The sequence below is a fragment of the Rattus norvegicus genome, chromosome 14 (genome assembly GCF_036323735.1).
Source record: "Rattus norvegicus strain BN/NHsdMcwi chromosome 14, GRCr8, whole genome shotgun sequence".
NCBI lineage: Eukaryota > Metazoa > Chordata > Mammalia > Rodentia > Muridae > Rattus > Rattus norvegicus.
The window spans coordinates 18059155-18086906 of record NC_086032.1 but is presented as its reverse complement, the minus strand read 5'-3'; the positions used below and the strand labels follow the sequence as shown (position 1 = coordinate 18086906).

The following is a 27752-nucleotide window of genomic DNA, read 5'->3' as shown; positions in this document are numbered from 1 at the left end:
AACACCGAGTAAGTGCTCTATCCCTGAGCAGCACATTCCTAAGGCCTTATGTTGGTTTTATTTTCAGCATCATCTTACATAAAGCTGAAGAAACTGAGGTTAATTCACTTAATTGAATTACCATAGGCAACAACATTACCATCACTACTCTTGCCACCACCACAGCTGATTTTAATTAGCACCATACGGCAGGCACTGTTGTAGGAGCTTCCTGCGCCTCCCCCACAGAAACAAAACTGACTAAAGTAACAAAATTACCATGCTCTGTAAATGATTCAAATATCTAAAAAAAATCCCCTTTTCAAAATCGGTTCTTTAGAGTTCTAGTCAAAAGAACCTATACACAAATACAAGAAATGTGCCCTTTATATTAAATGGATCAAATTGGATGAAACTACTGGATGAAAAAAACAGGCTATAAATCCAATGGGAAATTAAAGTAATTTAAACTACTATACCATCTCAGTTTTTCCACAAGTTCCTTATGGTATGAGCAACAGTTTCTGATGTACCTGGCTTCTGTTGGTTTTCTGTGCTGTTTTGTTTTTCCTAAACAGTGTCTCCATATGAGCCCTGGTTGGCCTCAGCCACCTCACCACTGTGGTTACAAGTGTGTAACCCTCATCTGCGATTACCGGGGCACAATCAGCTTTCACGGAGTAACCCTTCACAGCAGTGTTACCCACGCTCTTCCATCACGCCCCACTTCCTCTCCCTCCAAAGAATTCCCTCATTACAGGAGGCTTCAAGAACTGTACCTCAGATTACCTCACGAAAAATGTCCACCTGTTCTTGATTTTTGTTCCCTTATTTTCTTATGGCACACAATATTGAAAGTTCTACATTGAAGAAAGTTCTACTTCCTTTCTTTAACTTCCCTTTACTTTCCTTTCCTTAACAGGTATGTGAGCATTTTACAGCAGACAGAGTAAAGTGTGAGAGCAAGAGCTCAGGGCACATGTTAGGTAAGTGCAGAAATTCAATCCTAACACAGACTTGTATTCTGTAGATCTGTTATCTAGTACTCGCTAGATGTGCTTACCTTGGCCTAGAAGCAATGCCACCATTTCTTCATGCCCTTCACGAGCTGCCTCCATCAAAGGAGTATAACCTTCATCATTGACCTCTTCCAGGCTAGCTCCTCTTTCAATAAGTAAGGCTGCAAGTTCCACATGCCCTCCACATGCAGCCAAAGTCAGTGGCGACTCAAATGAATCAGCTGGCATGTTCACTTGAGCACCGCTGTCCAGAAGCAACCTAGCCACTTCAACATGGCCATCCTATTTATAAGCAATTAAAAAGAAAATCCAGTCAGCACCTTCAAATTTAAACAGTTCTCAATTACCATACACTGAACTGTGCTGATGTTCACTCGTGCAAACATAAATGTGCACCTGACACTTCAGTAACTTCACTATGTGTTGCCAGCACCCTTTTATTGTACAGAATTCAAAGATAGGAGCTTGAGGATTTAGAGCAAAGAGAAGAATGATGCCTATAACCAAGAAGCTTATCAGCCATCGAGAAAGCAATGGCAAGTTCATGAATTACCACAAACCTAAGGCCACACAGTGCCTGCGAGCTCAGTGGACAATTAACTGGTAAGTGGCAAACTTCAGATATAGAAAAACAAATTTCCCTAACATCTTAAACTTGTCATCCTAACATGTCAAACTGGGGGCTGGAGAGATGGCTCAGTAGTTAAGAGCACTGACTGCTCTCCAGAGGTCCTGAGTTCAATTCCAGCACCCACATGGTGGCTCACAACCATCTATAATCAGGTCTGGCCTGCAGACGCATATACGCAGGCAGAAAGCTGTATGATGTATGTATGTATGTATGTATGTATGTATGTATGTATGTATGTATATGTATATGTATATATATAAAATAAATGTTTAAAAAAAAAAGAGTGAGCAAACAGCTTCTTAAACAGCAGGGAATACAATGTACCACGTGTTAAATGAATGGACCCTATGTGCATGAGATATTTTTTGTTGTTCATTATTTAAATACAAGTGAAAAGGAAAAGAAGGTAGCTTATCTTATTATTGGCAACTACTTGAAAATTTCTTATCCACTCTGTTTTTCTTTGAATTCTTCATATACTTCCTCACACATATTTCACCTTGTTCTGAAAGTCGAATCCACTCTGGCCTAAGAATAAGACGTACTTGACAACTCTAATGTCTTATTTCCAAGTAACATTGCTATTTTAGCAGTTTTGAAACTTCTCATGAATCTAAATCCAAGTCAGACCTTCAAGATTTTAGCCAGACCTCCAAATGCCTCGCTTCAATTCATACACCTTTTCATTACATCCATCCACCCTCCCACCCACCCATTATTTATTGTGACTGATAATAACTGGGATTACAAGTCTGTCTGTTTACCTAACTGCCTGCCTGCCTATCTATCTATTAACTAATTTATTGGGACTAAGTATCAGGTCCATGCCCAAATATTTGCATTTATTTATGTTATTTCTAGTACATATATTTATAAAAAAATTCCTCTTTGTCTAAATATCGGGTATTTTCATGGTATAAGGTAGTAACAGTGACTCAATTTCCTTACTAGAAAGATTACTGAGAATGTCAATATTGTTGCTGTGGGAGGGGTCTTATTTGATCTTCGTAAGAACACCGGACAAGGAACCCAAAAGAGAAATTCTTTAGAGCAAACACGGGGATGACAATAAAATAAAAATATGTAATTCAAGTACTAAACGACAACTGTATAACATTTCTCAGAAATCTTTTGATACTGTTTTATACATCTGTTTTGCAGTCTATAAATTAAGATGTAAAAATTTAAGAGTATTAACTTAAATTTCAAGGACAAATTCTAAAATATAATTGTTTTTTATATTTTGTTTACAAAGGTGTGTGCACGAGCCTCTGTGTGCAAGTGCATACATACATTTGCCTTTTTGAGATAGGGTCCTCTCTACATAGTTCTGGCTGTCCTGAAACTCACTATGTAGACCAGGCTGTCCTGAAACTCAGAGACCCAAGGTCTCTACCTTCTTATTGCTGCAATTGAAGGCAGAACTCTTGTCTGGCTGTTCTTTATATTTTGAAGGAATCTTGTGATGTAACCGTGGTCGAGCTGATACTCACTATGCAGTCCAATCTTGCCTCAAAACAACAGCAGCCTCCCTGTTTCAACTTCCTAACTGCTTAAATTACTTATCACTAACAAGTGCAGCTTAAAATTAAGAATTCAGCTGAGATTCTGAACCACAATAAAGTAAGAAAAAATTGGAGCTTTTGCAACACAAGAACGGCTATTTACTTCACAGTAGCTCTCCCGCTCCCACTAGTATCCACCTTACCATGCAAGCCTCCATTAGAGCAGTGTGCATTTCATCTGTCTTATGCTCTTGATCAGCGCCTGCTTCCAAAAGAAATCGCACCATCTCTAGATGTCCTAAATCAAAATTATGTTGGATTACTTATTTATTTTCAAAAACTACTCTTAAAACAAAAGTGATATATCAGTTTTGATGTGGATAAACAAAGATGACATGTCCCAACATGATCTTTCTGTAAAAAAAATCCTACCACACTATACTCATTTTCAATTATGTGTTTGTACTCTGAATGCAGTGCCCACAGAGACCAGCAGAAGCTATCAGATCCCCTGCAGCTGTAGTTGTGAGCTGCCAGGCAGGTGTGTGCAAGGAGGTCAGGTCCTCTGAAGAACAGCAGTCATTCTAGCTGGGAGCAGTCTCTTCAGCTCCTGTGTTGTATACATATGTTAGAGAAATAGCCTGGGATGAAAACCACTGACGCTACTACCTCTACGAGACCAAGTGCTCAAAACTACAAAAACTAACAAACTTCACAGGGTAATCTCATTTATAACTTGTAAACACATTTATGAAAATACTGTTAAAACATCACTGAATTATATGCATTCTTTTACTACTATATACATACGATAAAAATACACAGTTCCAAAGAAACTTTATTTTAGCTCAAGAAGTGACTAAAAAGTAGACCAATTATATATAAATAGTACTGAGGATAATATATGCAAGTAATATGAAATGAGCTATAATCAATCTGTAATCAACTAGAATTAGACCAGAAGGGAAAACAGAGCCCTAGACGAGCTAAAACAAGACAATAGGCACACTATCTACTACATGGTGATTAGGCTGACTGCCCCATCGAAGTATCAATACTCAGTCTGTGTGCCTTTTCTATCTTGTCAAAATCTCAGGAAATCCCACTAGAAACAAAAGAAGCTAACCCTTCACTGACTCCTGCAAGTATTCAAGGTGTACTCCACTAGCTTCTAATTCAAGTTCACAAGCTCAGCCTTAGATGCTACTTCTACAAGGCAGAACATGCTGCATACGAAGTGTGAGAGACACGAGCCACCACAGCGTGCTCTAGCCCGCTGGGAAGAAGTAGTGCAATGGAACCAGTTCTGGGTTCAGAAGTGTTTGTCCAAATGTTCCAAAGCTTCACGTAATAATGAACTTATCCTGTGCCTAACTACCAACCAGGAGAGGGACTTCGACTGTGCTGGCTACATGAAACTGCTAACATTACACACTCAAAATTACACAATTTAAATTTTATCCACTTACACACTGAAATATCATTGGGTCTTATTTTTAAAGGAAATCAGTTCTAAAGTCATTACAACATCCTGAGCACACTTAAAAGGCAAGGAAAAGAACGAGGCTGAGTATCGGAGCAGAGTGCAAAGGTTAGTTAAGCAGGCACTCGATGACAAGCTTATCCAGAGTAGCAGAGCTGGAGGGGAGTGCCTCCTTAAACTGTGTGCCTATACTTGCAAACCCTTTGTCTTCATACTTCAGATCAACACTAACTGGTGCTGTCTGAGCTAACTGTGGCCTGGCACAGAGACAAGCACAAAGCTGCATGCTCATCACAAGAAGGAAGAAAGAAAAGCTCACTGCACAGCCATTATTTGTCATACCAGTGGAGTATGACAAATGTGACTCCGGCTCTTTTGAGAAATCGCTAATGTTGACTTCTTGTAGGGAGACATATTTGACTCAACTAAGAATCAATAGTCCATATTAGTAATATTTCCAGATATTTGGCATTTAATTACCATGTACCTTCTTGCACAAGGTAAAATGCTTCCAAAATGCAAAACCATCGAAAAGTGTAATAATCACATTAAGATCATAAGCTTTCTCTGATAAAAGCTTGCCACTTTCATTGACAGTATATACAATGTTGAAACTACACAATATTAAATATACATTATAGAACAGTTTAAACAAACTTATGTCTAATGACACTATATACCATGTTTCACTGTTAATGACTTTAATTTCTATTTTATTTCAAAAAAGATTTATACAATACCTTTATAACAAGCTAACGTAAGGGCGCTCTCTTTAAATTCATTGGAATGCGTATTGATGCCAGCTCCATTTTCTAGCAGCAATCTGGCTACTTCCACATGCCCAGCACTTCCAGCTTCCATAAGAGGTGTGTGACCATTCTCATTATGGTCCTCGATACTAGCACCGGATTCCAAGAGCACCTTTACAACATCTACATAGCCTCCAGCACAAGCATAGGTAAGGGCTGTGTTGCCTGTTTAGGTAAGAAAACAATGAAAAGATGTCAGCATCACTCACAGACACACAAACACGCATGCATGTGCACCTCGGCCCAGTAAGATGCTTCTGAGTGTAAATGCACATACCATCACGCTATGACCTGAGTTTGATCCTGGGGACCCATACGGAGGAGGAGGAGAGGAGGAGGAGAAAAAAAACTAACTCCAGGAAGTTGTCCTTTGATTTCCCACATACACCATAGCACATGCATACATGCAAGCACATACATAAATAAAAATAAATGTAAAGCTTTTTTTTACATAAATTTATATTTCAAAGGCTAGAGTGGAAAACTGTATCCATAGTAAACATTAATAGACACAGATAACTCCATTACTTGACTGAACCTTTTATTTCTTTCTCCTGAAATCAACTTCCTATCCTCCCTTTCTATTTAACCTCATGTATCAAGCTGTGCCTGGTGGTTTGGGTCATAATCCCAACTACCAGAAGACTAGAACAAAAGGATTAAGACTTAGGGCCGGCCTCAGCCATGCTGAGCCTAAGGGAGCCTAGACAGCTTGAGTAGTGCCTGGCTTGTGGGGAGGGACTGAGCTTATTGAGCAGTGCTTGCATAGCAGGTCAAGATTCTGAACTCAATTCCTTGTAGTGAGAACAACAGGACAAAATACATGTGAAATTATAGAAATATAAACTTATCAAGTTGGAGAATTGAGATGACAGGGAAGCCAAACCCGTGATATCACAAAAAAATAGCTACTTGAACACAAGACCTGAACAATAATTCTAATAGACATATAAACACTGAAGTTAAGAAATCTCACAGAATTTCAGCCCTAGACCACGGTAGGCAACTAATGACTGCTGACAGTGAGAATTAGCACTTTCCAAAGATGAGCCCTCTAACTGGCTATCTAGTAATAAGTGCCCTGCTAAATTAATATACTCACAACTACACTAATAGAACTCAGTAAGCCATATTTATATATAATGCATATATAGGCAATAATTATAAATAGCACTGTCAGTTTGAGAGTGAATGGCAAAAAGGAACATGGGGGTGGGTGTGGGAGGGAGGGACATGGAGGGATTAGAAGGGAAATGGAAGCAGGACAAAGAACGGAAAAGCAATGTACTTATATTTTAATTTAAAATTAAAGAGGAAAAAATTCTTGGAGAATCAGAAATGAGCTGTGCCTTTCTTTCCTGAAATTAACTTTTTCCTTCCTAAATGAGGTAAGTTATACTGAACTTTAATCAGAAAAATGTTTCATAAAGCATTATTTAATAAATGTTACTATACCCAAAACCTATCATATATAACCCACATACTAACTGATCAATGTCCAAAGATTTCAAAATCATTCATATTTTTGTTTTTGAAACATGTTAGGCAGTTCAGGCTAGGCTCAGTTCACAGAACTCTGACTCAACCTCCCGGGTCCTAGGATAGCAGGCATGAGGCAAAACAATGAGCAAAAGAATCCCCATGCAGTGATAAACTCCCCAAGTTAACAGAGACTCCAATTTAGTAAGTAAAAAAAAAAAAAATTATGTAGACTTTTATTCAAAACACAATAAATTTGATTTTCTTTTAATCTGAAGAAAACTCACAAAATACAATTTCATATATAAAAAAAGGTTAGTTAGACCTGGAAATGACCCTACCTCCAGAATAAGAAGAAATTGTTTAGGCTAAAATTGGGGGCCATTGGACATGTTTTTAGAATTTTTTTCCATTGGCCACAATTTAGCAAAATCAGGGGAAGATGGTAAAGTCCTTGTTCATCAGATCCACTATCTCATACTTGCAGTAAGAGGAAGTCAGGTGTTGAGAAGTATAAGCCACACCCTCCCGCGGCTACAGAGAAGACTTTCACACTGAGTGCTTAATATATTGTAAAAGAACCTAAGAGTGTCTCATAAGCAAAACAGGAGGTTTCTTTATACTATTATAAATTAAGTTAATTACAGAATATATAAGCCTTATAGAAACATCCAAACACGTAGCCCTTCTACACACTCAGGGAGTTGTTATATCTGTACAAATGAATAATCCATAAGAAATTGTTACTACAAGGTAGGCCACAAGCAAGTAAGTGAGAAGGCAGCACCATGACCTGTTGAAGACTGTGCATTGACATCAGCTTTATGAGCTAGCAGCAACTTCACGATTTTGACGTGTCCTCCATTAGCAGCAGCCATTAAAGGTGTGATGTCACCTTTGATTCCCCTGTCTTCCACATTTGCGTGCATTGCCAATAAAACCTTGACAAAGAAAAAACAGTCTACAGATTAAGAAAATAACCTGAAGGTTTTAAATATACCTATTTACCCATGTAAACTCATAAAACTCCTCAAAGTTAAAAATATACAAGCTGTATGTAACAATGTACTAAAATTAGCGTGATGGACAAAAATGTTCATTCTTTTCTTAGTAGATGACAGAATTCTTTTCAAGGCTTATTTTCCTAGCACAAACCTGTGCAAGCTCATAGTATCCAGCAGAACAAGCGAGACAAAGGAGGCTCTCCCCTTCCTCAGTGTGCTCGTTCACACTTCGGCCTTCAATGAGTAATTTCCGCACAGCATTTACATCTCCTTCTGAACAGGCTTCTGCCAAACTGCGGCTACAATGAGAACAGCAAAGACCAGCATCACCTCGGGATGACAGAAAAATCTGCATCATACAAGTACTGGTTTTTCAGGTCATCTAATTAAAATTAACACTATTCTAAAATGCTTTCAATTATGTACAATCTAATAAATAGTGAAATCATAACAAAAATTAAAACAAAAATATAGATTAAACTTTTGTTCAACTACTAGAAATTTTATATGAAATTAAAAAAAAATTCATAAAATATGTAAGATGCCTACTAATTATAAAAGTCTACCCAAGTTCTTTCATCCATAAGAGTCTCAGACACAAGATGGCAGCAGGTAATGTTAATAAATGAGTAACTGGAAAGTATTTACTTCTACAACCGCCTCAGGGCCAGTGTCCTCTACCTTGGTGAGACAAAGTCTGCTCACTGATCTATGACAGGCTACCGGGCCCCCAACCTTCTGGGAATTCTCTCATCTCCACTTCCTGTGCCTGGCTTTACTTGTGTTTTGGGTATTCACACTCATGTCCCCACCCTTGCTAAGCAAGAACTTTACCCACTGTGCTATCTTTCCACACAGCTTTCTGTTCAAGTAACGGAAGAAAGAATGAGGTCAGCAAGGACTGAAAACTACAACGTACTAACAATACTTCTTCATGCTCTACAACACATCCATACTTTATGTATGAAGTACGACTTTCATTATATTGCATTAGAAAACCTTAAAACATTACTTATACTGAATCCTTACTAATTCTGAAACCACAGATACAAGGAATTATGAGACCCAAGTTAAAGTCTCCTGGCCTGACACATTCAGATTATTAGAAACAAGATTTATGATTTCTTTTTAAACAATAGAAAACAAATAATAAACCCCATCCTTTAAAATGATCTAAATTATACAAGTGAATGGACGAAAAGTAGTAAATACAATTGAGAGAATAGCAGTTACTTCTCTGTCACTAGTACATGAAAAGCAACATAAATGAAAGGTTATGTGTATGACCCTGTGTGTACAGGCCACTTGCGGGAGATGTCAGCACCTAGTACGGGTGCTAGGGACTAACTCAGTGCCTCTGAGAAGAGCAGCAAAGTCTGTTAACAAGGACTGCCGGCCAGTCCCTGCCAGCCTCAGCATCACTCACAAGACTACTGCACACTTACCCACTTGAAGATATCACTCTCGGCTTACTTAGACAACTGATGCTAATTTGACAGGTATGGTTTCTTATGCATACACACAAAAAAGGTATCTTGTTAGGTAGAAAGGCTTAATAAATATTAGTTATTATCATTCCTACGATCATGTGTATATGGAACACAAACAAAGCACTCACTTGTCCGACTGCCCTGCATTTGCTGTGCTCTCAGCTCTCATCCGGGTAAGTGCAGCAGCAGCTTCATCCAACGCACAACTGACAGACGATGTTAACCTCCGGAGCACTTCAGGGTCTGCGAAGGCTTTACCATCCGCCGTGGATAACTTGCCTATTCCTGTTACAGTAGGTTCACAGCAATATGGAAAAACCCAAGTGGAAACAAAGTAAAACTCAGGTTACTAAAATCTGTATGTTAACAAGTAACCTTCATCTACTATACTGTACGTACATGTCTATGATCTTTAGGTAAATAACTCTCTTGAATCTGAGTTTTATCCATGCCCTATGTTCTTGGATGCATGATCTAACACACGCTGGTTATCAGGCATGGGTCTTTCGCTTATGCTCACACAGACAGGCATCTTCTCTGACATATCTGCATGTCTTTGAGAGAAGAACTTATGTTCAGAGGTTGCTAAAAGATGCAGGTATTGACTCATGAACTACCTACTTCTATCACCACATGCAGAAAATAAAGTCAATATAGAAGAGAACAGAGAAAAGAGAGTTCGAAAATATTTTTTAGCTTGCTGATGCCACGAAAGACATTTACTTTTTAGAAAATGCCTATTCTTGCTTTAAGACAATAGATAAAAGAATATATAAAAATCTATATAACAATCTCTTAAAAATTTAGTCCATAAATTTATCACATATACTCAAAATCTAAAATTATTTAGAATAGCAAAAGAAATAATGTAAAAGTAGAAGTAGCAAACAAAAGAACATAACTGTTACTTTTCCACATAGCCTTAACAAAGCAAGCTTACCATTACTAATATCACTGTTTTTTGTGCTGTTTAAAAACCTTGGACTGGAGAGATGGCTCAGTGACTGAGAGCACTTGATGCTCTTTCAGAGGACCTATCTGTTTACCAGTACCCACACCAAGCAGCTCAAACACCTGTACGTCTAGCTCTAGGGATCGGACACCCTTTTCTGACCTCCATGGGTACTTGTACTTATATGCAAGCAAGGAAGCAAGCAAGCAAGCAAGCAAGCAAGCAAGCAAGCACGCACGCACGCACACACACAGACACACAGACACGCAGACAGACACACACAGACACACACACACACACACACGCACACACACAGACACACACACACACACAGACACACACACACACACACACACACACACACACACACACACACACACACACACACACACACACACAGTATCTCAAGCCCAAAGATGTGGTGATCTAAAATCTACTTTCTGGACAGACCATGCAAGTAACATATATATGCATCAGCACTTAGGAAACACTATCATAAGCCTTAAAACTAACAAAAAGGCCATGAACTTAGTAAAAATAAGCAGCTCTGCAAAATAACAGTATTTTATAAAAATAGGAAAAACACAAAATTCACTAACCTTATGAGTTTGAGTTTATATTTGTTTGCTTTTCGGTCTATAAAAATTTTATATCAAATATTGTATCTTATAAAACCTGAGAATCATCTATGAGTTCACCAGTAACAAGATGTTTTCAGCAGTCAAACTTCATTTCTGCTAATGAAAATGTCCCAAAGATAAAGACTGTCTTGGTCTGATGGGATTGAAAGCTACAGTACAACTTGGCATTCCTAATGCTACAGGCCACAGTGTAAGCTCAAGTCCATTATGGCACCATTGAGATCAACTTCATAGATTTCAGAGTTGAGAAAATGAGAATTACCTCCAGGTTCACAGGCTGTTATCAACTCTAGAGTAAATTCCAGTCAGAAACAGCAGAAAGAAAACAAACAGTCTAGCACAAAGTGACCACTTATATGAAAACAATAAAAATCAATGTCAATATTCATCTATAACTCCTAATAAATTCTTCTGTTTTTCACACCAGGGTCTTTACTTTGTAGCTCAGCCCCGGCCTCCTGAATACTGACGAATGAATGGTGGGACTGCAGGGATCCACTACCATGTATACCCACAAAGGCAACTACTGGATAATCAAGAGGCAACAAAAATATTAATAAAAACTAATCAGCCCATGGTAAATTACAGTGACCTTACATTATTAAGCAGTGTGGTGGTCTGAATAGGAACAACCTTCATAGACTCCTATGTTTGCATCCTTGTCTCATAAGGAGTGCAGGAATAGGAAGTGTGGCTTTTGGAGTAAGTGTCACTATGAGGGGGGCTTTGAGGTTTCATATGCTCAAGCCACCTATGCCCTGTGAGGGACTGGTGATCAAGATGTAGACCTCTCACTCCTCTCAGGACCACACTACCTACACACTGCTATCCTTCCCACCACGATGATAACAAACTAAACTTCTGAAACTAAGCCAGGCCAATGAAAGGTTTTCCTTTATGAGAGTTGCCCTGGTCATGTCTGTTCACAACAACAGAAATACTAATACAATTAGCAAAAACCAAAAATAGAAATAGTATATGACCAGTTCACTCTACCCAACTTCAAACATTTAATTGGCTGAACCACTGGAGTACAAAACTTAACACAGAGAGCACGTTATGATATCTACGTTTGATTTAAGGATAAGAGATAATAAATGTTTTTCTCCCTTTCCTCGTAGATCTTAAAATAAGCTGAAAGCAAAAGGAATTCCATCCTTGATAAAACTAAGATACATCTTTAAATCTAAGCTACTACTGAGAAGGTAAATAGAATAGACTAAGTTGATACACAGCTAGTAAGAGAAATAAGGTGATTATAAACTCAGGACTTGAGAAACATCAAACTGGATAGGACCTAACTAGGTAAGGAGGAACAGGGAGGAGGAGCAGAGGGACACAGTACTCCTGCTCTGTCCTCAGCACCCTATCTCCCCTCATGGGACCAGCATGTGGGCAGTCAGGCTTATTATGCAAAGACTAAAACCTGCAAGTTTAATCTCTCAAGAAATCCAACAGACTTTGAGGAAAGACCTACACAATAAAACATTAGGTGATCCCAAAGAAATAAAAGCTTCTATGTGCAATTACAGCTAGGAAAACCAAACTGTTCCTAAAAAAAAAAAAAAAGAAAAGAAAAATTAAATGACACTGTTATACATATCCTATATCCTATTCTTTTGTTTTTTTCCCTTGTGTTTAATTTTTACAAGTTTTTAGTGTTTGACTGTATGCATATGTGTATCATGCCCATGCGTGATGATGAGAGAGGTCACAAAATGGGGTCAAGTCCCCTGGAACTGGAGTTACAGTGGTTGTGAGCCACCACTTAGGTGGTGGGAATAAACCCTGATCCTTTTCAAGAACAATAAGTGCTATTAACCACTGAATCCATTTCTACAGTCCCTATCTCTCAAAACTACACATAATAAAATACATAGTTACGCTATATCAAACAGATTATCCTGGTAAGTCCAAACCAATCAGAAACTCATGAAAAGCCTGGAAATAACAAAGACAGGGAACTCAAGAAGTAAGGCTTTAAAATTGAGAGGATCCATGGATCAAGCAATGTAGAAAACCCTAAGAAAGCAAGAGGAAATCCAATTGAGTGCCTGTGAGACAAACTGATGATCTCAGAGATACAACGGCCAGGAACTCATTTTTCTCAACCACAGTGAGATTGGTAGTAAGCCTTCCCCCACAGCAGATAGGTAAAAACAGGTGATTTCAGTCCACAAGACCTTAAGGCTAGAGAACCCAGCCATATTATGTCCTAAAAATCTAATACGCAGAAATTACAAGGCAAAATCTTGTGGTTGCTTCAAAATAAATTACTGTAATTTCATAGGAAACCAGTGAGTATTTCATGGTTCAAAGCATCACTTGACAAGAGATATATGTATTATTTTTGAAATCTGCCTTTTATGTCATTGGTATTGGCTATAACAGAACTCAGGGATCACCACAGTCAAAGACATCTTTATGATTTGAAAAGACAACCCAATGCACTCAAAGACCAATTTCCAAATGCTACCAAGTGCTGGGAAAGCCCGAAAACAAGTTACAGATGAGGAAAACAGTCACAGCAGTAACATCAAACTTCAACTGAAACACTAAACAGTATAAATGGGCAATGAGCTTAAAAGTATGTAAAAATGATTTTCTTTTTCTTTTTTTTTTTTTCGGAGCTGGGGACCGAACCCAGGGCCTTGCATTTGCTAGGCAAGCGCTCTACCACTGAGCTAGTCCCCAACCCCTTAAAAATGATTTCTAAACTAAACTTTTAATGCATAAACTGCTATGCATAAGGATAACAAGACATTTTCACATGAAATCTCAAACAATTTAGCTCCTCACAAGAAAAATGAGGGAAGACGAAAAAACAAAGACCACCACCACCAACAACAAAACCAACAAAAAAACCAAAAAACCAAAAAGATTATACATGTAACACATCTTTCTGGAGAAAGGTATTCTAAGGCTGGAGAAATGGCTCAATAAAGAGTACCAGCTACTCACTCTAAAATCAAACAAGCAAAACCAAAACATAGAAAGTATAAAATAACTCATCAATTCCAAGCAATGACAGGATGTTTAGAAATATTATTAATAGTAAATTTCTATTTTTTTCCTTTGACTGTCTTTATGGCTGTGTTTTTAAGGAAATCCTTGAGAGATATATAGAAGAATTCATAAATGAGATTGCGTAAAGTTTAGGTCTATATTCAAAGACATGAGGGTACCAACAGTGGTAATGAGTAAATGATAAAACAAGATTACCCACGCACTGATACTGAAATTGAACATCACGATCAGAGGGTTTGCTATGCTATTCTAAGTTTTTGTGTTAAATTTTCCCTTAAAAAGGAAAAGAAGGCGACTAAAGAGAAGGCTCAGCGATTAAGAGGATGGCTGGTCTTCCAAAGGACCTGGGTTCAATTCCCAGCACCTATGTGGCAGCTCGCAGCTGTCTGTAAATCCAGTTCCAGGGGAAGACACCTTCACACCAATGCATATAAAGAATAAAAATAAATAAATAGTTTTTTAAATAAAGAAAAGAAATGACTGAAAGGAGAGAAGTGAAAAACAGAATGAAGAAGAAATTATGTACATTATCTTTTAATTAAAATAAATATGTTCTTAAAGGGAAAATAAAATCTACACTATAGAAATGACACAGTTTACTTTAAGAATCCAGCCTGCACTGTATGCAGTGCATGGGGGAAGGCTGTGCCAGCATAAGGTAAAAGTAAAGTAAAGTTCCTTCAACTATAACCTAGTATCACGTGTACTGTTTAAAGATATTAATACAGTTTATTCATTAATAATAATTTAGTCAACAGCACTGCAAATAACCTATGCTTCACTGAATCTTACCAAATGTGTTTTCCAAATAAAGTACATTTTAATTTTCTTAAATTAAAGAACACTACAGAATTATGCCTAGAGGCCTCTTTGGTTTGCTAGGTTAGGCTGGCCTGGAATGAAATTGAACTTGTAGCAAGCCTCCTGCCTCAGCTTCCCAAGTACTTAGATTATTAGTCACCACACATGGCTATGAGGCCATTCTGAACAATGACATCTTCAGGAAAAAGGCTGTGATGTAAAGAACAGAGTGTTAAAGCAGACTTGTTCAGGTACAGGACAAACAGAAGGCAGCACTTAGGCTGTGAATATGAACAGGGGAATTGCTAGTTTCCACTGCTTTGGGCATGACTTACTACTAATGAGAGTGTTTAGGAGTACACAAATTCCAATACTGAATCTATTAAGTACTGAAAATTATGTATATAAAAAACACTTTTTAATAGGGCTAAAAAGTGGGATGTAAATTTTACACTGATTGTATTTAATTCAATTTAAATTTGACTTAAATTTACCAATGTTAATCTATAGTGAATTTGATGGAAATGTTTCAGTAGTGACGCTTCTGTTGAAATGTAATCACTACTTATGTCACTACGTAAAACACACACACACACACACACACACACACACACACACACACACACACACGCACGCAGGAGGCTCGGCACACCAGAGGAGACATAATTACAAAGAACACAGCATACCTGCAGCTTCTAGCAAAGCCTCCAGTCTAGCTTGTGTCTCTGGATCTACTGTCCTGAGGTCAGCACCGTCAGCGGTGCCTGAGAGGAGCAACTTGGAAGCTGTTTCCAGCATTGGATTCTCCAAGTCATCCTGGTCCAAAATGAAAGACTCCACCTAAAAACCAAATACAAATAAAAGACAAAGTCAGGAAAGCAGGGAGGGGAATAAAAACAAGATCAGAGGTAGAAAAATATATTTACTATAATACCAATGATAAGTACAGTAGCAGTCGTAAATAAATTAAAAAAACCAAAGTCCATTGTTTAAGTAAAAAGAAAAATCAATGTTGACCACTTAAAGAGCTCATTATTCGAAGGGTGGTGGTGGACACCTTTAATCCCCAGCACTGAGGAGGCAGAGGCAGGCAGAGCTCCATGAGTTTGAGGTCAGCCTGGACTATAGAGTGAGTTCCAGGACAGCCAGAGCTACTCAGAAAAACTGTCTTAAAACAAAACAAAACAAAAATTAAAACAACATGAGCAAGAGCAAGCTTTTTACTTCCTGGAATCATATACATTCTCTCCAGTTTTGTGTGCATGAGCTATGGCTGAGCTTATGAACATGAATCCTGAACTTTCCCCATGCCAGCTCTTTATGGAGATGTTTAAGTGCCTGACTTGCCTGACTTTTTGCACTTATGAAGGACTAAGCCTCCACAAACCTCATACGAGAGCTATTATTAACCAGTGTTTCCATGTTAAAAAGTGAAATAAAATATTGCAGAAAGCACACTTATTAGTATCACTAATGATTTCATCGAAAGTCTAGCTATTAGGAATTTATTGGACTTAAGCAATTAAGAATTTCAAATTGTAAATTTATGCTTCAAAGTTTAACTTTATTTCATCATAACAATATCAATTTAAATGGCAGGTTCACTTTAATCACTTTTGAGAATGTTTGTCAAAAATCCAAATCTGATAGTGGCAGTTTACCAGTTGTATTCATCAGGAAAAAAAAAGCCATTTCATGAAAATATTTTCTTAGATTTCAATAAAATTAACAAAAAGAGGACTATAAAGATGACTTAACAGTTACAAATACATAAAGACTGCTTTTGCCAAGAATCCAACTTCAATTCACAGCATCTACTTTGGGGAGTTTACAAAAACCTACAAACCTATTCTCCTGCGGACATATCCACATATGTAGACACACCCGTAATTTCAAAAGATGGTAAAGTCTTTTTAAAAATAGTGAAAGTGAGATATGAAATATTTCCCTTATTTTACTCCAAGTGTACAGCAATGAAAACTATTTGTCTACATTGGTGCTTTCACCATATAAATAAGCATGTACTTATTTCTGGCTTTATAGTCTCAGTACAAATGTCAACATATCAAAAACAACTAATTAGTATTATGAGGATAATAAATTTGGCCCCCTGATAGCCTAAAATGATCTTTTAGACCCTGAGAAGGTTATAGATCATCTGTTTTGGATATACTCACTAGAAACAAACCAGAGTAAGTTGAGAGAAATTTGAGGTAGTAAAAACCCACCCACCACACCTGGCTTTTTGTTTGTTCGTTTGGTTGGTTGGTTGGTTTGGTAGTTTGGCTATGCTGCCAAATCCACATCAAAATCCTAAACTCTTAAGAGCTCATATTGAGAAGCACTGTAAGCCTAAGCAGACAAGAGCACAGCTGGCAGACATCTTAAGGTGCCTCCACATAGCTCTGCAAAAAGGACGATAAAAACAGAGTAAAGGGAGCAAGAGAGATGGCTCGGTAAAGTCCACTAGAATACTCTACAGAGGACCCAGGTAATTCCCAGGATCCACACATAGTGGCTCACAATTACAATTCCTGAGACCTTCTTCTGGCCTCTACTAGAAGCAGGCATGCTAGTGTGCACAGGAATGCATGTAGGCAAACACTGATGCACATAAAACATAAATTAAGAACACACACACAAACACACACAAAATAATAAATAACCTAGGACAGCAAGCTCAGGCCTACTATGTAAAAGGACAAAAGAAAAAACAATGAATTTGTAAAGCATTATAACACCAACAGGGTGACGTTTTTACCGCCTACAAAAGTCGCCACCATGCATGTTATACAATTCCATTCTCAAAGAGAGCGAGAGCAGCACAGCTTTACTTCAGCCTAGAGTGTAAGAGGTCAGGGTGGAGTACGAGTTCTACTTCAGTGAGAGAACTTTTAGGTATGGTGTGATTCAGAAATGTCTCTGCACTCTAGAACAGAGTTTAAAAAGAGAATTCTCTCGAAAGAAAATATTATGCCCCAAAAATGGCAAAATACAATCTGCTGAAATATCTATCTTAACTTAAATGTGATGAGAAAATAAAAGAAAATACAGTAATATCAACAGAAATGAAGTAAACAGATGGATGTTAGCTTTAGAAAATAAAAACTCAATTCAAAGGTATAAATGACAGGTGCCAAATCTCTCTAAAAGTATTCCAAGTAGAAAAGAATAATTTTGACCAAAATAACCAATCTGTATAAGATGAGAGAGGAAAATAGAACGTGCCACTAGCAGACACACGTGCAATTTCAGTCTGATTTAACAAGGAAGAATTCACAGCAAGAGAATTCAGGATATTGGTTGCAAGGTGGTGGCTTAAAGTCCCCCATATTATAATGTATCATTGCTAAGACTAATGTAAACTTACCAAGATAACAGCATTTTACTCAAAATGAGGGATTTTCTTTCTCATTAATTTTCTTGGTACAACCATGACTAAAAGATACAGAGTATAGAATAACAAACAGTGTCCTATGGCATAGGAAGACACCCCCAGTGGGAAGGACTAGCTGTGCAAGGCCTATGAGATGGCAAAGGGCACTTGCAGCCAAGACTGAAGGTCTATGAGCAGAGCCCATGTCCTGGAGGAGAGATCCACCTCCCAGCAGCTGCTCTCTTAACTGCTATACATTCACCATGGCCAGTCCTCTACCCCACGTCAACCATGTATTACACGTATGTGTGTGTGCTCACACAGTTTCTATGTGCTGTGAAAACAAACATTAACTTACATGCACACCCAACAAATATAAAAATCTACGTTCAGTAATCCTCAAGCTGGGAGTGAAAATCTGGGCTGCTGAGATGGCTCAGAGGAAAACTGCACACAGGCCCAGCTAGTGAACTGGAGTCCAATCCCTGGGCTCCACACAGCTGTCCCCTGACCGCCACAGGCCCACCGTGAGGTCCACCTATGCTCCTTTATACACACACACACACCGAATCGTTTTAAGATTTTAAAGTTGCCAGATGATCCTCAGATTCTTCCCTTTCTGAAAACCTTAGGGTATATTTGAAGAAAAGCTAATTATAAAATCTTATATGAAGAAGGGAACAAAAATGGTCGCTGATTAAACACATACCACTGACATCCTATATTCAAAACTGTTTACTACTGTACATTTTTATATCATTTTATACATTTTTATACATCAATGTATAAAAACAACTTTACTATCTAAGAACTTATTTAATTTTAAAAGAGCATGTATGAATGGCCAATAATACTAGAAAAGGGATATAACACAGCATGTGTAGGGTGGTAAAAAACTACATACTAGAGAAAAATCAAAACGCTGCTCCTGTAACACCGTTTTATCCTTTCCTCCATTTGTAGGCTGTAGCTATAGAGCTTATTCAGCAAGCCCCAAGTCCCGAGTGCAACCGCCAGACTGGTAGGAAGAAATACTCAATATTTCTTTTCAAATAGATTTGTGTGCTGCGATGGTTTGTATGTGCTCGGCCCAAGGATTAGCACTATTTGGAGAAGTGGCCTTGTTGGAGTAGGTGTGTCAATGTGTTTGTGGGCTTAAGTTCCTCACCCTAGCTGCCTGGAAGTCAGTCTTCCACTAGCAGCCTTCGGATGAAGATGTAGAACTCTCAGCTCCTCCTGCACCATGCCTGCCTGGATGCTGCCATGTTCCCGCCTTGATGATAATGGACTGAACCTCTGAGCTGCCTGTAAGCCAGCCCCAATTAAATGTTGTCCTGATAAGAGTTGCCTTGGTCATGGTGTCTGTTCATAACAGTAAAACCCTAACTAAGACAGAAGTTGGTACTGGGGACTGAGGTGATCAGCCTGACAATGCTTTTGTTTGGAAGAATGGATTTAGAAAGCAATAGAATGCTTTAAATGGCACTCAATGGGCCATCCTACTAGAAATATAGAAGACTTGCTGGAAGTGGTTTGAACTGTGCAGACCTGGCCCAGGTTTCAGTGGAAAATTTCAATATGTGGCCTAGAACCTGTTTTTGAAGTATTTAGGTGAAGAATGTGGATGCTTTTTGCCCATGTCTGAAGAGTCTGCCTGAGACTTAAGGTGAAGAGACTCAAATTAATTGCATTGACAAAGGAAGTCTCAGAAACATCCAACATAAGACTTTATTCTCTGGTTGAGTCTCATGAAGAGCATTTTAAACAAGCATAGCAAGCTTAGAAAGGTAAAATATAAAATATGTGGTTCTAGTATTAAAGAGGCACCAGGAAGTGAAATGGGGCCGAATCCTGTGTTCAAAGATATTAAATTGCATTAAGGGAATGAGACTTTGGGGCAAGATCCAGTTTAGATCCAGGCATGGAAACACCATGTTTCCTAGGAAACAGAACCATGCAGATCTCTGAGTTCAAGGTCAATCTACAACACAAGATCTAGGATAGCCAAGCTTAGGTAGTGAAGAGGTCGGAAAACAGAAAACTGGTGATTATGAAACAGAACAAAGGGGCCAGCCATGTTCCAGCCCCAGCAAACAGCAGAACTTGGCAGCTTTGACCATGTGGCTCTGGCTTTAGAGTCCAGAATAGAAGGGACTACTGGGACAATTGATACTGGTCAGCTTAAGCTAAGAAATTAGTGGTGATTAAGAAGAGACCAAGGGGGTTGGGGATTTGGCTCAGTGGTAGAGCACTTGCCTACCAAGTGCAAGGCCCTGGGTTCGGTCCCCAGCTCCGAAAAAAAGAACCAAAAAAAAATAAAATAAAATAAAATAAATAAATAAATAAATAAAAATAATGAGATTTCCTTTTGGGGTTGGGGATTTAGCTCAGTGGTAGAGCGCTTGCCTAGCAAGCGCAAGGCCCTGGGTTCGGTCCCCAGTTCAAAAAAAAAAAACAGAAAGAAAGAAAGAAAGGAAGGAAGGAAGGAAGGAAGGAAGGAAGGAAGGAAGGAAGGAAGGAAGGAAGACAGACAGACAGACAGACAGACAGACCGACCGACCGACCGACCAGCATCATTGTGGTGAAATCCTCTGAGAAGTGGTTTCTGAGAACACAAAAAAACTGTACTTAGTAATGTGTAAGAGTCATTCAGGTGGTACTGGCCCAGGACAAAAGGGGTCATGCAAAGGATTTGAGGCTTGGTACCATGAAGAGAGCCCATGAGAGGTTACTGGTTGAAGCCTAGTTGCAGCAGAAGATCCCAGCATACTGGAAACGCCAGCACCATGGTATGATCACCAAGAACAGCAGCAGTAACAGAGAGGATCAACCTGAGTTTAGCATGATACACAGAGATGGAAAAATGATGCCGTCCCTTTGGAGGATGCCAGAAGACCATGTGTGGATCCCAGACAGTGAAAAAGAAGCTGTAATACTGAAGCTGTCTTGGAGACCCCAAGACTTTCTAGATGACAGAGTCATAGGATATCTCCAGAGGAAAGCTGCTAACAAGGAGTGGGACGAGTCCAGTAAAAGGCGTTTGTTGCAGCCAACAAAGATGAAAAGAGAGTTGGGGATCTGAAAACTGCTTTGACATCAGACATGGAGATGCAGAGTTTGGAGTTTACCCAGCTGGTCTGCTGTCTTGATTTGGGGATTACAGCTAAGTGATTGGATGGATTTCAGAAGAGACTTTTAACTTTTTTTAACTTTTAACATTGTTGATATTGCTATAGACTATAGAGACTTTGAAAGTTGGTTAGATATGGTATCTAACCATATGGTTGGTAGATATTATGGTTAAATATGACCCCCTAAAGACTCGTGTTTGATTAAGCCTGTGGGGCCAGGGACTGGAACTGTTGGAATAGATGTGGCCTTGTTAGAGTAGGTGTGTCACTGTGGGCATGGGTTTAAGACCCTCATCCTAGCTGCCTGGAAGCCAGTCTTTTCCTAGCAGCCCTCAGATGAAGATGTAGAACTCTCAGCTCCTCCTGCACCAGGCCTGCCTGGATGCTGCCATGTTCCTGCCTTGATGATAATGGACTGAACCTCTGAACCTGTAAGCCAGCCCCAGTTAAATGTTGTCATTTATGAGACTTGCCTTGGTCATGGTGTTTGTTCACAGTAGTAAAACCCTAAGACATGTGCTTTTCCTAATAAATACAGAAAGAATAACATAAGAGATTTAATCTTATATTCAAAGTAGCCTCTTATTAAAATTAAACTAGAATACGCATGTATACCTCCTTATTCTAAGCTGAAATAGTGCAGATTAAAAACTGAAATTTGGGGGTTGGGGATTTAGCTCAGTGGTAGAGCGCTTGCCTAGCAAGCGCAAGGCCCTGGGTTCTGTCCCCAGCTCCGAAAAAAAGAAAAAAAAGAAAAAAAAAAAAAAAAAACCCTGAAATTTGTTTCCACTAAAATCTAACTCATTTTATAATTTCTATAATTCTTGACCATAACCACCTTGTAGAACATAAATATTTTAAATGATCAAAATAAGAAAATTAAGTAGTACTTTAATTTTTGCAGTACTGAAAATTGAATCCAGGCCCTTGTTCATGTAATCATTCTGCAACTAAGCTGTGCACTTAGACTTTTCAACTATTTTCTTATTCTTTCTTTAAATGAAACATACACTTTCATAAAGTGTAAATAAATGCCATTAGTTATCCTTTAAAAGTATCAAAGTTAATGAGTGTTTAAGCATGACAACTCTAAAATATGTAAAATATGTAAAAAATACTGGGGATGTATTGTTAGAACTAAGTATTTTATAAAAAGATATTACAGCCAATGTTTTGTTTACGTTGAGAATTCCATACATAAGCACTACATTTCTGTACTCCCATCTCTCATTCTGTAATTTCAACTCCTCCAATGTCTGTCCTCCAATCTTCATGATCTCATCTGTAATTGTTAAATCATCACCACACACAAATGTATGAATGTATGCCACGTGTATACACAACCTGTGAGACTATTTACCTTTGCTTATTATTTACACATGCCCAAGGCTCACCACTTGGGACTGGACACAGTAAGTGGGAGCTTGTCCCTGAAGAAATCTGCCAACATTAAATTCTTGAAAAATTTAAAGAAAGAAAACTGGAAAAGAAATCTAAGAGTCTTAGAAATAAATCACAAGTCTAATTCAGTGGCAAATGGCAGGTTCCTAAATATGTAGTGGAGAGGGCCCTAGACCCACTCATTCAATACTCTTTCTACCAAAAACATTCCATGCTAGAGTAAGAAGCTGCACGTTCATAGAGCTCTAAAAATTCTAACTTTCAATGTTTTATTTAAGCAAGGCCCCTAAATAAACTCTTTACTAAAGACTATAAGTAAAAAGTAGTGTTATCAAACATTTTAGGCCCCTGATAGCGTCTCATAGGAAGCACTGTTCTATTAAATTCTATTCATTTCTCTTTGGATACATATCCCACAGTGCATGTACAGAGGTCAGATGACAACTTGCATGTGTCAGCTGTCTTCTTGTATCATGTGGGTTCCTGGAACCAAACTCAGGTCATCAGGCTTGGCAACAAATGCCTTTTAATCCACGGAGCCATCCCTTCCCTATGAGGTTGTCTTGACACCACCCATTCCACACTAAATAATAATCTAGAAGGGTTTTAGAAATAACTGTTTTGAGCTAGTCCTAAGGTATACCAGGAGATGAACATTTTCCCTCAACCTTTACTTGCCAGGTGTCAGCAGTAACTTAACAACCAAGTCACATACGTGGACACAGTCAAATGACTCCTTGGAAAAGAAAAACTAACTTCTCAAAGCCTTCCCACACAAAACAATCCACAAATCTGAGGAGGTAGAGAACCTCTGAACTAAACAGAAGCAAATATAAATCTAAAATGTACAACAGTTTACAGTAAAATCATTTTTTTCCTACTAAACAGAATGGGAGCCAAGAGTAAAGAACTGTTCTAAGCTAACAAGACTTAAGTAACAATAATAAATCATAATACAGGCCCTATCTGAAACCTGGCTTGTGCCAGCCAACAGGAGAAAGAGGGCATTTGAGATATGAGAAGGAATAGGACTATGTTTGAAAATATACTAGTTCTGAGATAGTCCCATGTATCTCTGAATGGCCTCAAACTCACTGTGCAGCCAAAGATGATCCTGAACTTGGATACCCCATATCTGTCTCCCAAGTGCTAAAATTACAGAAGTATACCACCATGTCCAGTTTTACGCACTACCAAGGATCCAACTAGGTATTTATGCTTTGTGCATTAATGCTTTATTTAAACTTTATAAATTTATATAAATCTACTTATTTATATTTAAGCTTCATATATGCTAGGCAAATACTCTTATCGAATAAGCTTCGTCTCCAGCTCTAGAAAATTCTGATGTCCAATTAGAGCTACATACATGAATAAGGAAGGCATTCTGGACTAGTCTTTTTGTGTTTGTTAAAGACTTACTTTGTAGTGACTTTACTGCAAGAACTGCTTCAGTTTTGTTTGTTTTTAAAAGTATTACCTCTATTCGGTATAAATCTTTGTATAGATTTGTACATGTGTGTTCATATGCAATTTTTAAAAAATTTTAAAAATTTTCATTTTCAAGACAGGGCTTCTCTGTGTAGCTCTGGTGGTCCTAGAACTCACTGTGTAGACCAGGCTGGCCTTGAACTTGGGAAATTCATCTGCCTCTGTGTACAAAGTTGAGGGATTAAAGGTGTACACTACCACTGCTCAGTTTCAGAAATAATTAATTACTAAGTAAAATTGTTCTATTACGTTCTCTCCGATGACAAACCAATGTTAAATAAAATAGTTAAATAGTTAAATAAAAACCAAGATCTTTTAACAATGGTAAAATCCAAATAAATGTTAATACTAGTAAGTTATACTCCTAAGTCCTATTATACTTAAAACAAAAAAGAACAGTCAGTCATATGGTAATTTGAAGTGGCAAAACAATCGGACCAACTGTGAACATCAGCAACTTAAACTAACTCTTTACTCAAAATATAGTCATTAACCTGTGCAAAGGATAAGAACAGTAGACTTTAAGAAACTGGACACCACATATACCAACACCACTAAACATACATTTGCCACCACTTGCCTTGTGTTCAAAGCAATAAGCAGCTATTAGAAACAGAAACCCAAAACATAACAATCATTGTCTTACATAAATACACAATACAGAAAGACATGTCAAGTGCAAAGAAGTATGAAATATACTTCCTAAAAAGAACAGTAAATAGATAGGAAGACGGCGACGACACAGAGGAAGAAAACAATTCTCCACAAGCTAGGTAAAAAAGCACATATGAGGAATAAGGCACTTTGTTCACAGTTTATACCAAAAGACTTCACTTACGCAAACATTTTCAGACACATAATTAAGAGACCATGAAAATAGTTGTTTTAAGTAAATGTAACTTCAAAAATAAAACCTATTAAGAATTCTAACATATCAAATATAAGGTTATGATAGGAGAGAAGCTTAGGGTATGAACACAAGCCTATTTAAATTGGAACTATGTGGAATTCAGCATTCTGCACTCCTTTTGGCACTACTAGTCACCAACTATTACCAATTTTGTTCTTCTGCAACTCTCCTGGCAAAAGTCTGGATATTAAACCAAAAATGTAGGTTTCAAGAAAAGTAGCTTATATTTTGACTAAAAGGTTCACTAAAACTGTCCAGACTAGTGAGATGCCTCGGCAGGTTGAAGTACTTGTCTCCAAAGCTGAAGACCTGAGCTTGGTCCCCAGGACCTCACGGTGGGAAGGAGAGAACTGATTCCCAGAATCACTCTCCTATAGTCTGCACACATAATCAGTGCATCAATAAATAAATACACAGTAAGGAAAAAATTCCCTTCCTTTGGTTTGGTTTTGGTCTTCTGGAACTCAGGTTGCTCTAGACCTCTTATCTGGCTAAGAATGATCCTCCTGCTTCTACCTCTGTGCTGAGACTACAGGTGTGTTCTGCTGCCACCATAACCAGCGACAAATGTCCTATACAACAATGACTTTGTATTTGCTCCACAACAAGGTGTCTGCAATTAACAGTTAGTCATATTTAATCCCTCCAAATAAATGTCTCTGATGGAATTTTTATGAATCTACTTTTAATCAGTATGTGATTCTTATAATCAATTTCATAATTTCAATGGAAAAAATAGTGTATTTATACATACAGAACCTCTAATAACTATACTTACATAATAAAACATAAAAGCATTAGCTATTTGAAGCTGTGATCATGAACTAAAATCCCTAAACTCAGATACCCTATTTAGTGATATTCAATATGACAGGTTAAATAAACATATTTTAAGTATTTCTGAATACTGATAGAATTTACCATTAAGAAAATATCTACTGCATATAAAAGATACTAAAAAACAGAATGGAATGGCAGGTATAAAACTTAAGATATGAAGGCTGGCAGGGTAGTACACACCTTCAGTCCTAGCACTCATGAGGCAGAGACAGGCTAATAATCTCTGTGAGTTCGAGGTTAGCCTGGTCTAACAAAGTGAGTTCCAGGGCTGTTACACAGACAAACCTGTCTCAAAAAAACAAACCAAAATCAAATTTAAGGACAAATCTGAATCTATGATGTTATTGCCGTGGCTGACTGCTAGTGTAACAGAGTGGCCTGAGACTAGCTCACAAACCCCACGTAAACACTGTTTAATCCTAACTTGTCTTTCAAGGCCAAACAAACAAACACTTATTCGCACTTCCCAGTTCCCTGGATACAGTAAAGCAGCCTCATTGTAAAGCTAAGTATTTATAATTAGTCATTACAATATTCTTTTACAGATGGCTCAGAACTGTAAGAGTGAGACTTCAGTAAAGTATTACAATTGTTAACTGAGTTAATCATTTTTAAACTAATATAATTCCAAAGATTTTCAGCAGTAAAATTATTTTTAAAACATTTGAGATCTTGAAAAGTCAATAGGGCCAAGGAGATGGCTCAGCCTGCAGAAGCCTGACAGTCCAAACCCCAGAACCCACATAAAGGTAGGAAAAAGACAACTCCACAAAGTTGTCCTCTGACTTCCATGTACATGATGGAACAATAGTGTGCCCACAAACATCACACTCATGCAAACAGAAACACAATACAAATATATAAAACTCCTTTTTCTTTTTTCCTTAAAAGAAGGGCTTTCTTTCCTTTCAGCTCCCACCATACCATGCAGACTGAGGAAGACCTGGCAATTCTAGGGCCTCTTGAGCCCCAGCTGCTGGGGCAATCAGTAAGCAAGCACAAGCACCTAGAAGATGGGGTGCTGGTGGTGTGCTTCACAAGATCAGCTTCAATAAACACTGTCTGGGTGACTGGCAAAGCTGGTAGAGGAATTACACTTAAAAAGGAACCGGAGTTTCTACCCAACTGCTAACCTATCCAAATTGCGGACACTCATCAGGAAACAGGCTCACCTGTATGGTACAAACCAAGGCTGGAGCTGTTCCCCCCTGAGGTTTCCAGCCCTGTAAATGGGCTACATTCTGGGACAAGAACACAGCACATCATGGCGAAGGCCAAACTCTTCAGCGAAGAGCTGAGGATGAGATTAAAGCTATTGGGAAGTGCCTATGTCCCGGTAGCTTGAAGCCACAGAGGGTGATTAAATGCTATTATTTCCCACACAGCCTGCGTGTGTAGGTTCTTTGGTGACGGGTCAGCTGATTAACAGTCAGAATATATGGTGGAGAGACACAACCCATCCTCACAATCAAAATACTTCAGGATGTGTGCGTTTACTTAAAGTAGATTGGATTCCAGAAAACAGTTGTGGATTCATAGGTCCCTGTGTATATTCCGAGTCTTGATACTCAAAAAACTGATAACAATATTATCTCAACCCGATTGTATCTCATAAAAAGCCAGAACAAAACAAACAACTTCTGAGGGCCGAGGAAGAAAACTCTGGCACTGCAGAGATGGCTGAGCAACATCCAGAGGGCCAGGCAGGCCGAGCAGCTCCCCACACCCACACACCAGCAGTTCATAACCACTGACTTCCTCCAGAGGACCCAGAGTGCCGGCT

General features: G+C 38.4%; 1 protein-coding gene and 1 long non-coding RNA gene across 12 annotated transcripts in view; one reads left to right on the top strand and one right to left on the bottom strand.

The window, feature by feature from the left end:
- The window catches only part of Ankrd17 (ankyrin repeat domain 17), a 138639-nt gene that overhangs the window by 59074 nt on the left and 51813 nt on the right, over positions 1-27752 (bottom strand). For all 10 annotated transcript variants that reach the window (XM_063272901.1, XM_017599098.3, XM_063272902.1 and 7 more), the window contains exons 2-8: positions 15507-15660; positions 9528-9684; positions 8061-8208; positions 7699-7846; positions 5358-5591; positions 3338-3432; positions 1043-1280 (exon numbers count right to left, since the gene is read on the bottom strand). In XM_063272901.1, coding sequence (XP_063128971.1) covers positions 1043-1280; positions 3338-3432; positions 5358-5591; positions 7699-7846; positions 8061-8208; positions 9528-9684; positions 15507-15660 — 1174 coding nt within the window. The remainder of the gene's footprint in view (positions 1-1042; positions 1281-3337; positions 3433-5357; positions 5592-7698; positions 7847-8060; positions 8209-9527; positions 9685-15506; positions 15661-27752) is intronic.
- LOC134481729 (uncharacterized) lies at positions 900-11574 on the top strand. 2 transcript variants are annotated; one of them, XR_010057488.1, is made up of 3 exons: positions 900-965; positions 1447-1601; positions 11420-11574. It is a non-coding gene; the product is annotated as an uncharacterized LOC134481729 (long non-coding RNA). The 2 variants fall into 2 exon arrangements; XR_010057487.1 differs by lacking the exon at positions 900-965 and having other exon boundaries at positions 1278-1601.